The 19,732-nt window shown below is 38.1% G+C and overlaps 2 protein-coding genes across 10 annotated transcripts in view; one reads left to right on the top strand and one right to left on the bottom strand.

Annotated features, from left to right (window-relative positions):
* Nucleotides 1-19,732, top strand: part of LOC141437922 (solute carrier family 35 member C2-like) — a 309,412-nt gene that overhangs the window by 53,403 nt on the left and 236,277 nt on the right. The gene's annotated exons all lie outside the window — the stretch shown is intronic.
* The window catches only part of LOC141437737 (uncharacterized), an 84,158-nt gene that overhangs the window by 12,543 nt on the left and 51,883 nt on the right, over nucleotides 1-19,732 (bottom strand). For all 9 annotated transcript variants that reach the window (XM_074101256.1, XM_074101246.1, XM_074101291.1 and 6 more), the window contains 14 exons: nucleotides 17,836-18,198; nucleotides 17,156-17,518; nucleotides 16,476-16,838; nucleotides 15,616-15,945; nucleotides 8,128-15,498; nucleotides 7,552-7,803; nucleotides 6,366-6,842; nucleotides 5,948-6,120; nucleotides 5,330-5,423; nucleotides 4,241-4,862; nucleotides 3,571-3,737; nucleotides 2,291-2,500; nucleotides 1,419-1,707; nucleotides 660-792 (listed from right to left, as the gene is read on the bottom strand). In XM_074101256.1, coding sequence (XP_073957357.1) covers nucleotides 660-792; nucleotides 1,419-1,707; nucleotides 2,291-2,500; nucleotides 3,571-3,737; nucleotides 4,241-4,862; nucleotides 5,330-5,423; nucleotides 5,948-6,120; nucleotides 6,366-6,842; nucleotides 7,552-7,803; nucleotides 8,128-15,498; nucleotides 15,616-15,945; nucleotides 16,476-16,838; nucleotides 17,156-17,518; nucleotides 17,836-18,198 — 11,207 coding nt within the window. The remainder of the gene's footprint in view (nucleotides 1-659; nucleotides 793-1,418; nucleotides 1,708-2,290; nucleotides 2,501-3,570; nucleotides 3,738-4,240; nucleotides 4,863-5,329; nucleotides 5,424-5,947; nucleotides 6,121-6,365; nucleotides 6,843-7,551; nucleotides 7,804-8,127; nucleotides 15,499-15,615; nucleotides 15,946-16,475; nucleotides 16,839-17,155; nucleotides 17,519-17,835; nucleotides 18,199-19,732) is intronic.

Consider the following 19,732-nt stretch of genomic DNA (forward strand, 5'->3'; position numbering starts at 1 on the left):
AGCTTCTTTGAACTGTAATTTCTGCCTTCAAATTTAATTATTTGTCTACTAAATTAATAACTCAGCGACTAATTTTAAGCGCCTAATAAATACTTTTCAAGCGACCGTATATTGTGTAATCCAAGCGACGTTTTAATGAATCAGCATGACGATAATTAAAGCAACAAAATTTGTAATATGTCTACAAATGTTAAGCTTCTAATAAGTGTCTCTATTGTATCTATTAAGTAAACAATTTTAACAGACTCTAATTTAATATTATCACCTCTATTTTTATAAGGCTAAGGCGGGGCTTCTATTTTCCGCTATGCGGTCAAAAAGGCAAAAGATTAACCTATCATTTTTATAAAAACATCAAGTATAATGATCGAAAAGTATAAAACAAGTAAAATCCAACAGCAAAGATCATTTGTGAAGCAATATTATCTGGGCTGCTATAAATAAAAACCTAACATCGAAGGCTAGTTCTCTATAAAGTACACTCTCTATCAAAGTCAAAGTCAAAGTCAATTTAGGCTATAACAAGCACTTATGAATGTCAAAAAAAATCTACCACCGGTTCGGAAAAACCTCTGTTGAGAAGAATCCGGCAAGAAACTCAATGAGGTATTTTTTTTTAACAGTTTTATAGGGACTCACGAGGATAGATGTAGACATACCTTCAAGAAATCCCTCAGCCAGTACACGTCGGGTTTTGGGTCCCCTATGACCTCGCACTCGATGATCACGGTGTCCCCCTCATAGGCCTCACTGGATCTGGGCTTCCGAACGAACATGGGCTCTTTGGAGTACCTGCAGATTTATGAAGACTACGTTTATTATATACCCCACAGCCTGTTGTCCTAATAAATAGTAGATTGTGCAACAAGTGCATAAAACGAGCCATTTTACCCGAGACGTTAATAATTTTAGCCACCCGAGCCGGTACAGCGAGGGTGTGGATAGACACGTCGAGGAGAAAATGGGTTTAGTGCTCGAGTTTTACACTGCTTTTCACTTCGATTGCGAGGAGAAGGAATAACAACAGTGGAAACATTGTTCACTTACTTCACCTTTTATTTTTCATGCATTGCTAATATAATTAAAAATATTAAGATTAACTTACAGTGATTTATTTAATTAATTTATAGTTTTATACAAAATGAAAAATATTAAAACAATATAAATAGAATTTTTTTTTGCATCCGTCATCCACTCACTGTTATTTTTTTCCGAACGGACTTAAGCTGTTAGCCTCAGGCGGCCTTTACAGCTTACCAGAGAGAGGGCGAGCTGCCAGACGGGCTGCTCAGCGAGTGGGGGGTTTAGCATGCCAAAGAGTGCTCCTATTAAGCCGACCTCTTTGGACGCTAAGGGAGAATTTGCAATCAATCAGAGTTCCGCCCACTGCTAATGAGAGCTAAATAAAATCCACTCACGGTACATCAGGCGAGACGAGCATCGGCGGCGCCCTCCGTTCCACCATTTGTCCCTCCAGCACATCAACCTTCCCCGACGTGGAAGCACTCCCGACCTCATTCGACGCCGTGCACGTATACACCCCGGCATCCCTTGAGGTGACGAACGCTAGAGCGAGCTCGATCTGTCCGTCGCGGTCGAGCGTCATCACGGCTCGACGGCTTGGTCGAAGTCGAACTCCGTCGCGGTACCACGTCACGCCGACGGAGGGGTATGCTTCGACCACGGCTGTGATGCGGAGCTCCTCGCCTGTGATTTGAGGGTTAAGGTTACGTCATGACAGTATCGTTCCAGAAGTTAGTAAGGAGTTGCACCGATTGAGCGTCATCTACTCGTAGGTATAATGCAACGGGAATAATGTAACTAACAAGGTATTCATTAAATAACTGAAAACTTCAGACAGAATATCATTTTTAGGGTTCCGGAGCCAAAATAGCAAAAACGGAACCCTTATAGTTTCGTCAAGCCCGTCTGTCTGTCTGTCTGTCCGTCCGTCCGTATGTCACAGGCATTTCACTCGAAAACTACAAGATGTATATCAATGAAATTTGGTGTACAGATGTCTTGTCAAAGCCGCTATTTAGTTTTGTAGTTAAATTACGCCCATAGAAACTGACACGAGCTTCTAAGTGCGTGTACATGAAAAACAGAGTCGGTATTTCCATGTCGGTATTATCCGGGCCGGAAAAGAGTGTCACCCGCAGGAGCATGTTCTCGATAGGGACGAGTGGCGGAAAAAAGGGGAGGCCTTTGCCCACCATTGGGACACTTAAACTTATGAAAAAAAGTTTGTTTTAAGCCAGTTTGGTTTTTGACTATTTTTCTCCCCTACCTTCGCTAAGTCGGTATAGCGGCTCGAGCCCGCAGCAGAACTCTGGTGCCACGTAGGCCCGGATGCCCTTGTCGACCACAAGACAGCAGCGGCAGCTGACAGCGCCACTGCTGTTCCGCGCCAGAGCCTCGTACACCCCCCCGTCCTCCAGCGTGGTGGGGGCGATTTCCAGCGTGTGGAACAGCTCGTCTTTGAAGTGGGTGTGGCGGTCTGAAACGATAAAATATGGGTCAATAGTGTAGATAAAGCTATTTAATTATTTGAAGATGCAATACTAATAAAAAAACGTCTCTCTTTCTTATGGCGATGGCACCAATACGAAACAAGTACTCTTTGTCTTTATACACCTTTTTACCGTCTTTATACTACGTGATGCTTGCACCATCTGTGATTGTTTCAGCGACGGTTGCCACAGCAAAGTTAAGCTAAAGGAGAGCTAATAAAGTACTCGGTCTTTATACACCTCTCTGCCATCCTTGTACCAGGAGACGTTTGCTCCATCTCACGTTTCGGCGATAGTAGCTAGGCACAACACAAGTAAAACTAATGAAGAGGTAGTAATAGATGGTATCCACCTTGAACAAGTGTAACTATACTCACTGTCTCTATACACCTCTCGGCCGCACTTGTACCATGTAGCACTTGATCCATCTTCCAAAGTTTCGGCGACAGTGGCCACACCGGTACAGGTGGAATTAATAGATTGACATACATGTACAGGTTAATGCATGTTCCATCTCTCGTTTCGGCGATGCTAGCCGCGGCGAAAAGTGAAACTAAATGAGAGTTTGTAAAGTGCTCACTATCTTTATACACCTCTATGCTGTCCTTGTACCAGGTCGCTCTTGTGCCATCTCCCATCTTTTCGGCGAGCTTGGGTCGGTACAGTCACCAGAACTAATAACTGACACCATAAAGCATGTATAAATATCTGATGTGACTTTATTTCTAGGGTCCCTAGGACGCGTCAGATATTTTGCATGCTCCACTGTGGCAGATTAAATAATGTGGGAATTAAATACAAGTTTTGTAAAGTACTCCCTGTCTTTATACTCCTTTCTGCCATGCTTTGTATCTTGTGACGCTTGCGGCATCTATCAAATCGGCGATGGTGGGCACACGGGATAAGTAAAGCTAAATGAAAGCTAGTAAAATACACACCGTCTTTATACACCTCCTTGCCTTCTTTATACTAGATGACGCTTGATTCGTCTTTCATTATTTCGGCGATGGCCACACCGGTACAGGTGGAACTAAATAAAAGCTTGAAAAGTACTCACTGTCTTTATACACTTCTCGGCCGTCCTTGTACCAGGTGACGGCGGGCGCTGGGCAGCCGACCACCTGGCACGTCAGCCGGACCGGGTACGTGGCCTGCACGCGCCGGTCGCGCAGTCGCATCGTGAACTGCGGCGGGTAGTCGCCGCATACTTCGGAGGAGCGCTCCCTGTAACATTGTTTGTATTGTCTGTGAATATATGTAAGAATTAAAAAAAAAAACAACTCTTGTTCAATTAGAAAGAAATCATTTATTCGTGACAAAAAATGTGAAAAAGTACGAAATACAAAAATAAATAATAATAAGTAATACAAAAAAAAAATATAAAAAAACCTAAACGAGAAAAAAAAATAGTCTTGTTTTATTAAATTAATAGTTCTTATTAATACTCTTATTTAAATATCTTTAAATAAATACTTAAAAAAACAAGTTCAATAGTCCAGGAATCTTAAAGTTCAACATTGAAGACACATACTCGTAATAAGAATTTATGAGCCGGTCTTGATTATGGATGACTCGTAGTTGTAGTCTGTTTATTTTTAGGTAGTATACTCGTATGTCCGTAAACACAAACGATACTAAAAAAACCTGTGCCAAATGTCAGGGCTTAGGTAATATTTTATCGTGATCATAATTAAATATAAAAGCAAGTCGTCTAAAAAATGACATACCTCTTCAACTTGGCATCGGCCTCCCACACCAGCCTGTCGGTGACGACAGCAAGCCGCGCGTACGTCGACGCCCTTCCGTGCTCGTTGCTCGCCTCACAGCTGTACCTCGCCTCATCATCAGCCCTGATATCACTGATCTCCAAACTACAATTATACCCATTGAAATTAGCAATCATCCGACCGTCCTCTTCAATCTCATGCCCGTTTTTCATCCAAACAACGTCAGGCACTGGTTTGCCTTTAACACTACAGCTTAGGCTGGCTTTCTGTCCAACCAGAACTTTTAGTTGGCCTGGAAGAATGTCGACGAACTCTGGTCTGCCGCCTGAGAGTCCAACTCCGATTGCCGCAGAGGTCTGCACAGACTCCCCCCAGCCGTATCTATTGCGGAGGGTTATCCTGAAGTGGTACTGCTCTCCTTGCTTCAAGTTGAAGACATCAAAGCAGTTTCTTGGGGTTATTCCTAGCTCGGTCCAGCGTGCTCCGCCTTCTTTTCCTAGCAGCCAGCTTTCCACCTTGTAGGCTAGGACAGGGGTGGTTGTGTCCGGTTTGGGCCAGGCTAAGGACACCCAGTTGTTACCTCCGTCGACCACGGTCGGCTCGCTCGGGATGCGGGGCACAGCTGAATAAAAAATATGTGTTGGTCATGACCTCTAATACACTTGACAGGCTGCCAGCAGCGAATGCCAATGTCAGTGATTTGATATTGGTTTCGATTGATTACTGATGAAGTGAAGGAAGACTACTGCCAAATGTGTGTTGGCGATAGGAACTATACGTATTTATCAAGATAGAGCATGATCTTCGTGTATTTTGTGATATTATAAATCAACTAGGTACAGAAGAATTCACAAATCAGTCGCGGATTTGAGGTCGATAGTTTATCGATCAAAATTGAAACGTTCTTTCATATTAGGTATATCCTATGGTATATCCATTGAAATTAATTTAGTAGTTTTCAACTGTAAAATCAAGTATTGTTAGCAAAATCGATAAAATTCAGTTCGTTTAGTTGAAGCATGACACTTGGGTACACAAGATGATTATCCGAAAAATAAAATAACTTTTTTGTATAATCTTAAGGCTTACAATCATAATTCCGGCTGACGTAGGAGACGGCTGAATCGTCCAGTGGATACGTCCAGTCCGATATTAGGTTTTCAGAAGATGCCCTTTGTCGTACCTGAAAACAAACAAAATGGTCAGTTGATCACTAGTATTAGAAACAAGAAAAGAGAAGAATGAAGAAAGAAAGAAAGATTTATTTGGTTCCACCAGTACCACACCACCTTGCAGTAGGTAATTAAATAAAACTAAAACTAACAATAATAAATTAAGTGCTGAAATGAAGGGACACCAAAAAGGGCATTCACTCAGCATCTGTTGCCATAAAATGATTCGCGGATGCCATTAACCGTTGAGGAGTTGCGTCCTTCGGAGACGATCCTGGCCGGACCACCAGGATGTCACTGTCAGATTTGACCCACGCATACATACCTACCTACATTGCTAGGTAAATAAAAGCTTGTAAAAATCTGATTGGATTGCTCGACGGTGAACTTGACGTAGTCATAATAAGACTCACCACAACAGTAACGAACGCCCGATCGCAGCCGTACGCGTTACTGGCCAGTATGCAGTACGTGCCAGCGTCGCTGATGATGGATCGCTCGACGGTGAACTTGACGTAGTCGTAATAAGACTCACCACAACAGTGACGAACGCCCGGTCGCAACCGTACGCGTTCCTGGCCAGTATGCAGTACGTGCCAGCGTCGCTGATGACGGAGCGCTTGACGGTGAACTTGACGTAGTCGTCGGAAGTCATTTTGCACACGCGCTGGCTGGTCGTGATGTCGCGAGTGCCTTTCATGAACACAACTGGAAAAACATACGTTTTTGGAAATAACAACTTATGCTGTTATACTAATAGAATAGACAAATTGTTCAGGATAAAATTTCTCTAAGAAACGCTTAAAAATATTTAATAGAAAAATCTCACTTTATTTTATTTTGTCAAGAACAAGTAATGATAACGAAAAAAAATATACATTTTCGGTAATATTTGAATGCAAATATGTCTCTAATTTATACTCTGGGCCACTCTTAAGTTTAAATAACCTTACCCTTAGGCTTGGGCTCCCCTTGGACCCTGAACGAAATATTCAAATCCTCGCCCACAGATATCAGTACATCCTTTTCCGGTCGTCCAGCAATAATGGCAGGTTTGCCGTCCATTTCAGCAGGGTGTACAACAGTTATAGCTGCATTCATATCCACATTGCCATGCGTACTCCACGCTCTGCATGTGTACAAACCAGTTTCTTTCTCCGTAACATCAGACAAAGCTAGAGTATACAGCCCTTGCTCTACAAAAGTCTTCGCGTTTCTGTACACATCGGTCACTGATTTCCCTTCCCTCAACCATTCGACTCTGGTAGGGCAACCACGGATTTCAACTTGGAGTCCTATGGTGCCTCCATGCGCTACTTTGTAGTCGGTGAGGACGTTGGTGAAATGCGGCCGACGGGACTCCATAGCTTGGCGGGTGAAGCGGGAACGTTCGATCGTTTGGATGTTGGGGCTGAGATGGGCTTCTTTACCTGAAATGACCATTTAAAGTAGAAAATAATGAAAACAATCGGCTACTAGATTTTAAATGGTCTACTACAGACGAGAGATGGATCTTAATAACTGGAAGGAAATTCGTTGACAGTTCTCATTATCATTATCTCATTTTTTTTTTGGACAACCAGATGGCCTAGTGGTTAGAGAACCTGACTACGAAGCTTGAGATCCCGGGCTCGATTCCCGTGTCGGGGCAGATATTTGTATGAAAAATATGAATGTTTGTTCTCGTGTCTTGGGTGTTTAGTATGTATTTAAGTATGTATCTATCTCTATATAATTATATTTATCCGTTGCTTAGTACCCATAACACAAGCTTTGCTAAGCTTACTTTGGGACTAGGTTAATTGGTGTGAATTGTCCCGTGATATTTATTATTTATTTATTTATTATTATTATGCTTTAACTTTTGTATTGGTAGGTACCTATTTAAAATGCAGCAGATTAACAACTAGCAACTTTTTTTTCATTTATTTAGTTTTGCATCTCTTCTACGAAAGTTACAGAACAAAATATGAAAAATTGCTCTTGACAAGATGCTAGGCAACGCTGCGGCGTTGTATGGTCAGACTCCATAACCATTGTACTTAAGTCACATTTCAATTAAAGAACTGATACGAGTAAGAACGGAATCCCAAGCTTGTATTTGCTAAGTGTCCTTTGACTCTACAAAATGCTACTCACCAGTGAAGCTAACGACATGATTGATCTGATCCGACCACACTGAATTCTCTGCTTTACAGGTATACTTCCCACTATCTTCAGGAGTGGGGGCACTTATAGCCAGTCTGCAAACACCATCAGCTAAGTAGTAAGCTTGGTATCGCTCGTTGGTGCTGATGGGTCTGTCGTCTTTCAACCACGATATAGAGGGGAGGGGCTGACCGCGAATCCGGCATTCGAGGACCAATTCATTCTCGGCTAGGTGGTAGTTATCTGTTGAGATATTCACATTTTAGATCAAGTTTTCGGAGAAATCATAGCTATATTTGACTGGATCCCTATGCGGCATATTGGAAATGTGTATTAAAAATTTATTATAGTCACATTTTTGACGCGGTACAGTTTAAATATCTATCTATCTTTGAATGCATTTGGTAAGAACAGTAAAAAAAATGTGAAAAACATTTACAGGGGTGTATAATCAAACTAAGTATCTACTGAAAAATGTAAAAAATAATCGAAAGCGGCTTGTTAACACAACACTATAAAAAGGCAAAAATAAAAAGACCAAAGAATTGTTCTGCAATGGTAACTTACCACGAATAGATCTTGTAAATGTAGGTGGGATCGGTGAAGCTTCGAAACTCGGGTACACCTTCAATATGGCTGTTGTACTGACCGATCCATTTTCATTTTCAACTGTACAGTTGTACTCGGCGGAATCAACAGGAGCAGCGTTTAAAACTTCAAGCGTGATCAAACCATCGATATACTTTGTTCTGTACTTTAATTTATTGTCAATAAGGACTCCGTTTTTATACCAAGTAATTGTAGGATCAGCAGAGGAAAGAACGCTACATGTAAGTTTAACTCTAGAACCTTCTACGGCTGTTCTGTCAGTTAAATAAGTGGAAAATACAGGTTTTCTACGAACATCGCGTGGTACGCTAGACCTTTTCTCTGATAGGATACTCCTGGCTTCACTGACTGCTTTGGTTCTGTGTTTGATGTCTAGTCTATCACTTGGCTCGCTTTTACGCATGTCTAGCGGAGGAATGGAGGAACGAAGCTGTGCATCCAAAACCAAAGTTTGCGCTTTGTATATAGTGATGCCTTTGCTTGCGGTGTCGAGTCTAAAGTTGTCAGCTTCATACGTCTTCTCACGGTAGCCTGAAGGTCTAGCGAATTCAGAAGTGTAATCTCTGTGGCTGTGGTCCACGAATTTGCGTTTTTCACCGTCGTCGTGCTTATGTTCTCTATGAGAATCGGATTTCACCCATTCTTCGACGTTTCGGTCTTGATACGATTTCGTGTCTTTTTTGATATTGCTTCGACCTTCGGAATAGTTCGTAGTTTCATGATCCTCTGCTTTTAAGATATCTCTTTCTCTTTTAGCTTTTATTGACGATGCACTGTATTCATCGGTTTGGTCAGACACGGATTTGTCAAATCGAATGTGTTCCTTTTGTCTATTTTCTTCAAATTTCTTATACTCTTGCATCACATTTTCATCTACTTCAATCTCCTTAAGAACACGAGTCCTTTCAGTTTTTGAGCCTTTGGCTGTTTTAAGTTCATGTTCCTTTATGACCTGAGTTTCTTTTTTCTGAATATTTTCGTAATCATCTTCTCTGTCTTGTTTTTGAACTGTTGTTTTAGCTTCTTTCTTCTGTTTTTTTACTTTTGTTCCATCCACTTCTATTGCTTTATTTTTAGCTTCCTCGATTTCATTTTGCTTTTTAGTTTTTATCTTTTTTAACTTATTCTCTTCTACTTCCGTAAGTGTTGTGGCCTTAGTCTCTCCATTTTCCGCCTGTTTTTTAGCCTTGGCTTCTTCTTCCTCTTTTTGCTTCTTTGCTTTGGCTTCTTGTTCCTCTTTCAGCTTCTTAGCCTTAGCTTCCTCTTTCTGTTTTTTAGCTTTAGCTTCCTCCTCCTCTTTTTGTTTTTTATTCTTTGCTTCTTCTACTTCTTTTTGCTTCTTTTCTTTGGCTTCTTGTTCTTCTTTCAGCTTTTTAGCCTCAGCCTCCTTTTTCTGTTTTATAGCCTTAGCCTCATCCTCCTCTTTTTGCTTTTTAATCTTTGCTTCTTCCTCTTTCTGTTTCTTTGCTTGGGCTTCTTTTTCGTCTCTTAGCTTTTTAGCCTTAAATTCTTCTTCCCCTTTCTGTTTTTGAGCCTTAGCTTCTTCTTCGTTTTGCTTTGCTTCTTCTTCCTCTTTATGCTTCTTTTCTTTTGCTTCTTGTTCTTCTCTCAGCTTTTTAGCCTCAGCCTCCTCTTTCTGTTTTATAGCTTTAGCCTCCTCCTCCTCTTTTTGCTTTTTAATCTTTGCTTCTTCCTCTTTCTGCTTCTTTGCTTGGGCTTCTTTTTCCTCTTTAAGCTTTTTAGCCATAGCGTCCTCTTCTTCTTTCTGTTTTTTAGCCATGGCTTCCTCTTCTTCTTTCTGTTTTTTAGCCTTAGCTTCCTCTTCCTCTTTCAGTTTTTTAGCCTTAGCTTCCTCTTCCTTTTTCTGCTTCTTTGCTTTAGCTTCTTTTTCCTCTTTCAGCTTTTTAGCCTTAATTTCTTCTTCTTCTTTCTGTTTTTTAGCTTTAGCTTCTTCTTCTTCCTTTTGTTTTTGAAACCTTACTTCTTCTTCCTGTTTCTGTTTCTTTTCTTTTGCTTCTTCTTCCTCTTTCAGCATTTTAGACTTAGCCTCCTCTTTCTGTTTTATAGCCTTAGCCTCATCCTCCTCTTTTTGCTTTTTAATCTTTGCTTCTTCCTCTTTCTGTTTCTTTGCTTGGGCTTCTTTTTCGTCTCTTAGCTTTTTAGCCTTAAATTCCTCTTCTTCTTTTTGTTTTTTAACCTTAAGTTCTTCTTCCCCTTTCTGTTTTTGAGCCTTAGCTTCTTCTTCGTTTTGCTTTGCTTCTTCTTCCTCTTTATGCTTCTTTTCTTTGGCTTCTTGTTCTTCTCTCAGCTTTTTAGCCTCAGCCTCCTCTTTCTGTTTTATAGCTTTAGCCTCCTCCTCCTCTTTTTGCTTTTTAATCTTTGCTTCTTCCTCTTTCTGCTTCTTTGCTTGGGCTTCTTTTTCCTCTTTAAGCTTTTTAGCCATAGCGTCCTCTTCTTCTTTCTGTTTTTTAGCCATGGCTTCTTCATCCTCCTTTTTCTTTTTAACCTTTGCTTCTTCTTCCTCTTTCTGCTTTTTTGCTTCGGCTTCTTGTTTCTCTTTAAGCTTTTTAGTCTTAAGTGCCTCTTTTTCTTCCTGTTTTTTAATCTTTGCTTCTTCTTCCTCTTTCTGCTTCTTTGCTTTGGCTTCTTGTTCCTCTTTAAGCTTTTTAGCCATAGCTTCCTCTTCTTCTTTCTGTTTTATAGCCTTAGCTTCCTCTTCCTCTTTCTGCTTTTTAACCTTTGCTTCTTCTTCCTCTTTCTGCTTCTTTGCTTTGGCTTCTTGTTCCTCTTTAAGCTTTTTAGCCCTCAGTCCCTCTTCCTCTTTCTGTTTTATAGCCTTAGCTTCCTTTTCCTCTTTTTGCTTTTTAACCTTTGCTTCTTCTTCATCTTTCTGCTTCTTTGCTTCGGCTTCTGTTTCTTCTTTTTGCTTTTTAGACTTAATTTCCGCCTCCTCTTTTTGTTCTTTTACCTTAGCTTCTTCTTCTTCCTCTTTCTGCTTCTTTGCTTTGGTGTCTTGTTCCTCTTTATGCTTTTTAGCCATAGCTTCCTCTTCTTCTTTCAGTTTTTTAGCCTTAGCTTCCTCTTCTTCTTTCTGTTTTTTAGCCTTGGCTTCTTCCTCTTTCTGCTTTTTGGCTTTGGCTTCTTGTTCCTCTTTAAGCTTTTTAGCCTTAGCTTCCTTTTCCTCTTTTTGCTTTTGAGTCTTTGCTTCTTCATCTTTCTGCTTCTTTGCTTCGGCTTCTTTTTCTTCTTTTTGCATTTTAGCCTTAATTTCCGCCTCCTCTTTTTGTTCTTTTACCTTAGCTTCTTCTTCCTCTTTCTGCTTCTTTGCTTTGGTGTCTTGTTCCTCTTTAAGTTTTTTAGCCATAGCTTCCTCTTCTTCGCTTAGTTTTTTAGCCTTAGCTTCCTCTTCTTCTTTCTGTTTTTTAGCCTTGGCTTCTTCCTCTTTCTGCTTTTTGGCTTTGGCTTCTTGTTTATCTTTAAGCTCTTTAGCCTGAAGTTCCTCTTCCTCTTTCTGTTTTATTGCCTTAGCTTCCTCTTCTTCTTTCTGCTTTTTAACCTTTGCTTCTTCTTCCTCTTTCTGCTTCTTTGCTTTGGCTTCTTGTTCCTCTTTAAGCTTTTTAGCCTTAAGTCCCTCTTCCTCTTTCTGTTTTACAGCCTTAGCGTCCTTTTCCTCTTTTTGCTTTTTAATCTTTGCTTCTTCTTCATCTTTCTGCTTCTTTGCTTCGGCTTCTTTTTCTTCTTTTTGCTTTTTAGCCTTAATTTCCGCCTCCTCTTTTTGTTCTTTTACCTTAGCTTCTTCTTCCTCTTTCTGTTTCTTTACTTTGGTGTCTTGTTCCTCTTTAAGCTTTTTAGCTATAGTTTCCTCTTCTTCTTTTAGTTTTTTAGCCTTAGCTTCCTCTTCTTCTTTCTGTTTTTTAGCCTTGGCCTCTTCTTCTTTCTGTTTCTTTGCTTTTGCTTCTTGCTCCTCTTTAAGCTTTTGAGCCTGACGTTCTTCTTCGTCTTTTTGTTTTATAGCCTTAGCTTCCTCCTCTTCTTTCTGGTTTTTATTATTTTCTTCTTCTTCCTCTTTCTGTTTTTTTGCAACGGCTTCTTGCTCCTCCTTAAGCTTTTTAGCCTCAACTTCATTTTGTTTTAAGGCATTAGCTTCTTCCTCCTCTTTCTGCTTGTTTAACTTTGCTTCTTCTTCTTCTTTCTGGATTTTTGCATTGGCTTCTTTTTTCTTTTTTAGTTTTTTAGCCTTATTTTCCTCTTCCTCTTTCTTTTCTTTGGCCTTGACTTCTTCTTCTTCTTTTTGCTTATTATTCTCCAGTTCTTCTCCTTCTTTCAGTTTCTTAGCCTCAGCTTTTTCTTTCTGTTTTTTAGCCTTAGTTTCCTCTTCCTCTATTTGTTTTTTAGCTTCAGCTTCCTCTTCTTTTTGTTTTTTAATCTTTGCTTCTTCTTCCTCTTTCTGCTTCTCTGCTTTGGCTTCTTGTTCCTCTTTAAGCTTTTTAGCTATAGCTTCCTCTTCTTCTTTCTGTTTTATAGCCTTAACTTCCTCTTCCTCTTTCTGCTTTTTAACCTTAGCTTCTTCTTCCTCTTTCTGCTTTTTTGTTTTGGCTTCTTGTTCCTCTTTATGCTTTTTAGCCTCAGTTTCCTCTTTCTGTTTTATAGCTTTAGCTTCCTCTTCTTGTTTCTGCTTCTTTGCTTTGGCTTCTTGTTCCTCTTTCAGCTTTGCAGCGTCAGCTTCCTGTTCTTCTTTAAAACTCGAAGCTTTTAATTCATCTTCTTTTAGTTTAATAGCCTTAGCTTCTTCCTCCTCTTTTTTCTGCTTAATTGCTATAGCTTCTTGTTCATCTTTTAACTGTTTAGCCTCAGCTTCCTCGTCATCTTTCTGATTTCTTGTTTTAGTAGTGTCTTCTTCTTTTTGTTTTAGGACTAAAGCTTCCTCCTTTTCTTCTAGCTTTTTAGAAGTTGTTTCCTCTACTTCTATAACCTTAATGGATTTTATTTCTTCATCTGCTTGTTTTGTAGCCCTATTGTCTTCTTCTTTCTGTTTTATAGCAGAAGGTGCCTCCTCTTCTTTGTGGTTTTTAGTTTTCGCTTCCTCTTCCTCTTTTAGCTTTTTAGTCGTTATTTCATCTTCTTTCTCTTTTTTAACTTTAGCTGCCTTTTCCTCCTCTTCTTTTTGGTTTGTAATCTTTGCTTCCTCTTTCTCTGCCTGTTTTTTTGAAACAGATTCCGTGTCTTCTTTTTGAATCTTTGATTTAGTTTCTTCTTCCTCTTTGTGCTTTTTAGCATTAGCCTTATTTTTTTCTTTCTGTTCTGTTTCTTTTGAGTCTTCTTTATCTTTGAACTTATTGGCATCAGCTTCGTTTCGTTCCTTAGTTTTAGCATTTATTTCCTCTTCTTCTATCTGTTTTTGAGCCTCTGCTTTTTTGGCTTCATTTTGATTTTCGATTTTAGCTTCTTTTTCCTTATTTTGCTTATCAATCTTAGCCTTCTCTTCCTGTTTCTGCTTTTCGACTGCAACTTTCGCTCCTTCCTCTTGTTTCTTTGCCTTAGACTCACTTACTTCAGCTTCTTCTTCCTTCAGCTTTATTATCTGAGCTTCCTCTATTTCTTTTTGGTTTTCAACTAGAGCTCCTATTGCACCTTCCTGTTGCACCTTCAAGATTTCAGTTACATCTGCCTTCACTTGTTCATTTTCTTCATCCTTTGTTTGTCTATCAACGATAATTTCTTCTTTTTCCACAGTTATATCACCCTCTTGTTGATGTAAAGTTTCAGTAGTTTTTTCTTCCCTTTCTGTGGAAATTTTTATTTTATCATCTTTTGTTTCTTTGCTGCCTTTAGCCAATTCGTTTTCATCATGATTAATAACTTTAGCTTGTTTATCGTCTTTTTTCTTTTTAGTTTCTATACCATCTCTTTCTTTTTCCACCGTTTCCAATTTTTCCTGTTGTGTCAGTTTTGTATCCTTTTGCGATATAAGAAGCTGAGAGGTTGAAGGTTGTTCATACTTACTCTCAACCTCGGTGGATATTTCATTCCTTTCATCTGTTTCTGAACTTACTTTTCCAATCTCAACCTCTTCTTTAGATATTTCTTCTCTTTCCTGAGGTATTTTTTCTTCGGTTAAATCTGCGGCATTTTTTTGCTCCTTAGCAGTTACAGACGGCTCTTTATTGGTAGTATTGTCAGTTTTTAATTGCATTTCTACTGTTTCAGAAACTTTAGTGTCTGTGGAACTAGACTGATTGACTAATTGAAGAGAATTTTGATCATCTACTGCTTTTTGAGTTTCAATTATCAATTCAGTTTTTTTCGTTACCTGTTTTTCACTATTAGTCAATTCTTGTTGTGTTTCTATTGGCTCTTTTTCTGTGTCCAGTACCTTTCCTTCGGATAGCTCTGTTTTTATTTCTAGTTTGTCTTTGACTTGTGCTTCTATCTGCTGACTTACTCCTTGGTTTTCAATTTCAGATGCTTTTTCCTTGTTGAGTTCAGGTAGTTTATTTACATCTATTAGAATATCCTCTTCATTATTATCTTCACAGCATGTGGCAATAGTGTAAGTCATCTTAAGCAAAAGGGGTGCAATGGCTTTGAGCACTGGTATTTTCTCTTTCACTTCCAATGAAGTCAAAGATTCTATTTTGGCAAGATTCTCTTCAAGGCAGTTTAAGACAGCTTTATAGGACGTTGTAACTTTTGAATGATCGTCTGAAAATGGTTTAACTGACTCATTTAGTATCATCTTCAGTTCATTGAGTATAATTTTAGTAAACGCCGCATCACTTGGCAATCTAGCAGTTTTATCCAAATTAATGTAGAATTTTATATCTTCAAAATGATTCAAAACTTTTCGCAGTGATTTGGCTAGAGTTTTCCACTTTTTATCACCGTCAGCTTTTGTTACGTTTTTGATAGATTTTAATATTTCTTCAGAAGGCTTGCCGTAGTTTTCAAACATGTATCTTTTCTGTATACTTTGTACTGTACTTCTCATATTAGATATACTTCCGTACACAGAGTGTACAGCATTAAGAATACTGTCTTTGACGGAGCCTGGTATGTCTCCTATGTCTTTTTCAAGTGCGAATACTTTTTCTTCGACTTGGTCTAAGCTTTGTAATACTTCTATACCTCTGTCTATTAATGTGTCAGCATCATTGAGGAAACTGCTACGTAGATTTTTCATGATGTCTCTTAGCACATTGAGATTTGCTACAATTTTCTCTAGTTGTTTATTATCCCTCATTGCTATGTTAAGAAGTTGAACCGTAGCTTCGGTATCATTGCTGCATTTTTCCAAGAGATTCTCTGTTTTTATTTCCTTTACCACAGTACCTGGAAGAAATAAAACATTATTTTTTACAAAATCTCATACCCACAATATTATTTCTGTGTAAAATTAGTGTGTCGTTTCAGGTTTAGTATTTCATTTATAGATTTTTTTTAAAATACCTGAAATATCTTCAGTAGAGCTCATATTGTTGACTAACAGTTGCAAAGTAGCACACGCTTCCTTTAGCATCTCTGGAGGGCTATCTTCATTTATTTGCAACTGGACACTCCTCACACTGCACTCTAAATCCTCTAGAGTCTCGTTGAGAGTGTCATTAGCTCCGTCGTAATCTCTCTTTAGCTTAATTATAACTGTTTGTATCTCGTCAAGGTTATCCCGTAATGATTCTGTGTCATCAGTAGTTCGTTCTGTACCTATGCTGATGGTCACTTCCTGGAGTAGCGTTTCTAAATGATTCAGTGACGCTTCTGTTTTTTCTGTGGGTAGTTCTGAAAAGGTTTTTTACAGTATTATTCGAATGCAAAGATTTTTTACACAGTTCCTACTTCCTTAGTTCTCCTCCTAACGCCTAATTCAAATTTTCGATATATGAACATCTAACTTTATGTCATTTATGATAGTTTGAAGTTCAAATTACAATAAGTCCTTTACAAAGGACTCTGGGTATTAACAGGTTATGTGAAAAGCTAGCTGCCTTTCCTGGATTTGCACGGACATACTAAATGATAAAAATGAGATTAAAAATACCGTGCAAGCATAATCAAACTACAAAATAATTAGCACGAAGTACGTTAATTATTATGCATAATGAAAAGATCGTAATACTGCAGCAGACTTAAAATGTACTTATAGCTTTATACTTAATATTTTACTTTAGTTCGCAATTTTTTTATATTGCCCTTAAAACACTATTTTTTTTACTTTAAATGATTCAGTGATGTAGGGATTAGGGATAGCTGAATTCTCTGTAGATAGTCAAAACGGGCATGTAATTGAATAAAATTCTGCAGATACCAACCAGCAATCACAGTTGCTTCAACGCCTCTCGACAAATCATCCTGTAACTGAACCACAACTTCAGTAACAGCTTTCCATTCACTCGCGTCCAGTTTCTTTTCGATAGCTTCAGCATTTTCTACAGCCACTGCTTGGAAAGCTACCAAAGCCTCCTGCAATTTACCCTTTAATTTTGCTTGTTCTTTAACAATGTCTTCGTTAGCTGTTTCTTTAACGACTTCCGATAAACTTTCTTTCAGTTCTTTTGCTACTGCGATAGATTCTTTTATTTCTGTTACATCAATTACTTTGGATGCAAGTTCAATGGATTGTGTAACTTGTGGAGATATTAATTCTTCAATATGTTGAACTAAGACGGCGTTTTCTGTAAAATATGCATTTACAATATTAATTGTTATAATATAAGTTACTTTGGTGTCATACAAATGGTTAATTTGAAATGTTTGTTGGTATGTGTTATTTTTGTGGAAAAATTATTCACATGTTTAAGAATTGAACCCTAAATCTTTATTTTTTTCTTTTAATTTTGTAAGCGAAATTTTGTGTATTGATTGCCCTTAAAATGAGTATGGTTCTAAGATCCAATGATTCAGTTATGTAGTAGGGACTAAGGATAGCTGAATTATATGCTAACAAAATCAAAGACATTGCTTATAAGAATATAATGCTGAGAATACCCACCAGAAACTACAGTTGCTTCAACGCCTCTCAACAAATCATCCTGTAACTGAACCACAACTTCAGTAACAGCTTTCCATTCACTCGCGTCCAGTTTCTTTTCGATAGCTTCAGCATTTTCTACAGCCACTGCTTGGAAAGCTACCAAAGCCTCCTGCAATTTACCCTTTAATTTTGCTTGTTCTTTAACAATGTCTTCGTTAGCTGTTTCTTTAACGACTTCCGATAAACTTTCTTTCAGTTCTTTCGCTACTGCGATAGATTCTTTTATTTCTGTTACATCAATTACTTTGGATGCAAGTTCAATGGATTGTGTAACTTGTGGAGATATTAATTCTTCAATATGTTGAACTAAGACGGCGTTTTCTGTAAAATATGCATTTACAATATTAATTGTTATAATATAAGTTACTTTGGTGTCATACAAATGGTTAATTTGAAATGTTTGTTGGTATGTGTTATTTTTGTGGAAAAATTATTCACATGTTTAAGAATTGAACCCTAAATCTTTATTTTTTTCTTTTAATTTTGTAAGCGAAATTTTGTGTATTGATTGCCCTTAAAATGAGTATGGTTCTAAGATCCAATGATTCAGTTATGTAGTAGGGACTAAGGATAGCTGAATTATATGCTAACAAAATCAAAGACATTGCTTATAAGAATATAATGCTGAGAATACCCACCAGAAACTACAGTTGCTTCAACGCCTCTCAACAAATCATCCCGTAACTGAACCACAACTTCAGTAACAGCTTTCCATTCACTCGCGTCCAGTTTCTTTTCGATAGCTTCAGCATTTTCTACAGCCACTGCTTGGAAAGCTACCAAAGCCTCCTGCAATTTACCCTTTAATTTTGCTTGTTCTTTAACAATGTCTTCGTTAGCTGTTTCTTTAACGACTTCCGATAAACTTTCTTTCAGTTCTTTTGCTACTGCGATAGATTCTTTTATTTCTGTTACATCAATTACTTTGGATGCAAGTTCAATGGATTGTGTAACTTGTGGAGATATTAATTCTTCAATATGTTGAACTAAGACGGCGTTTTCTGTAAAATATGCATTTACAATATTAATTGTTATAATATAAGTTACTTTGGTGTCATACAAATGGTTAATTTGAAATGTTTGTTGGTATGTGTTATTTTTGTGGAAAAATTATTCACATGTTTAAGAATTGAACCCTAACAGCCTTATTCATAAAAAGTTAGAGCCTCCTTGAAGGCTCCTTGAAGGCCCGATGCTAAAAAACATGATTCATAAACGTCTGTTAGCGCTAATCAGTCGATCAAGGCTCTGCTAAAGTTAGAGGACCGTAGACCCTCCTTTATGTCCCTGCTAAGTCACAAAATGGCCGCCACAAGTTTGAACAGCTGACTTTGACAAGAGCAAAAATCCATACCGAAGATATTTATAGTGAAGGCAGGGCTACGCAAAGATTTTAAAAAAAAAAACTGGAAAAATTATTTTCAGGAATTTGTATTTAAAAAACCTCTAAATTAGCAACAATAAATTAACAATAAATATGAAAAAAAATTAGGATGATTAACATAATTATGGCTTTTTGCACAACATAAACATGCGAATCGGAAATGGCGGGAAAACAAACATCTCGTTTTTTTTTTTCCTGCTAATTTGCTGTCACTGCTGTCAATTTTTTTTTAATTATCGATTAGGCCATTTTTTGTCTTTGATTTGTCAAGGTGGCCAACATAACGCGTCTAATCCGTCTATCAGCAGCTCAACAACTAGCAGACTGCTAGCAAGTGTTTATGAATCATACTTCTTGACAACCGTCTATTAAGCTTAATCAGTCTGCTAAGTAACAGACCGATCAAACCTCAATTAAGGTTTTTTTATGAATAAGGCTGTAAATCTTTATTTTTTTCTTTTAATTTTGTAAGCGAAATTTTGTGTATTGATTGCCCTTAAAATGAGTATGGTTCTAAGATCCAATGATTCAGTTATGTAGTAGGGACTAAGGATAGCTGAATTATATGCTAACAAAATCAAAGACATTGCTTATAAGAATATAATGCTGAGAATACCCACCAGAAACTACAGTTGCTTCAACGCCTCTCAACAAATCATCCTGTAACTGAACCACAACTTCAGTAACAGCTTTCCATTCACTCGCGTCCAGTTTCTTTTCGATAGCTTCAGCATTTTCTACAGCCACTGCTTGGAAGCTACCAAAGCCTCCTGCAATTTACCCTTTAATTTTGCTTGTTCTTTAACAATGTCTTCGTTAGCTGTTTCTTTAACGACTTCCGATAAACTTTCTTTCAGTTCTTTTGCCACAGCAATAGATTCTTTTATTTCTGTTACATCAATTACTTTGGATGCAAGTTCAATGGCTTGGGTAACTTGTGGAGATATTAATTCTTCAATATGTTGGACTAAGACGGCGCTCTCTGTAAAATATGCGTTTACAATAATAATTTTAATTATATTAGTTAATTTTTGTCATACAAATGGATAATTTGAAATGCTTGTTGATAAATATTATTTTTTGAGGAAAAATCCTTCACATGTTTAAGAATTATTACCTTTTTATGTCCCTTTACTTTTATTTATTTATTT

Source organism: Choristoneura fumiferana, chromosome Z, assembly GCF_025370935.1.
Source record: "Choristoneura fumiferana chromosome Z, NRCan_CFum_1, whole genome shotgun sequence".
Taxonomy (NCBI): Eukaryota; Metazoa; Arthropoda; class Insecta; order Lepidoptera; family Tortricidae; genus Choristoneura; species Choristoneura fumiferana.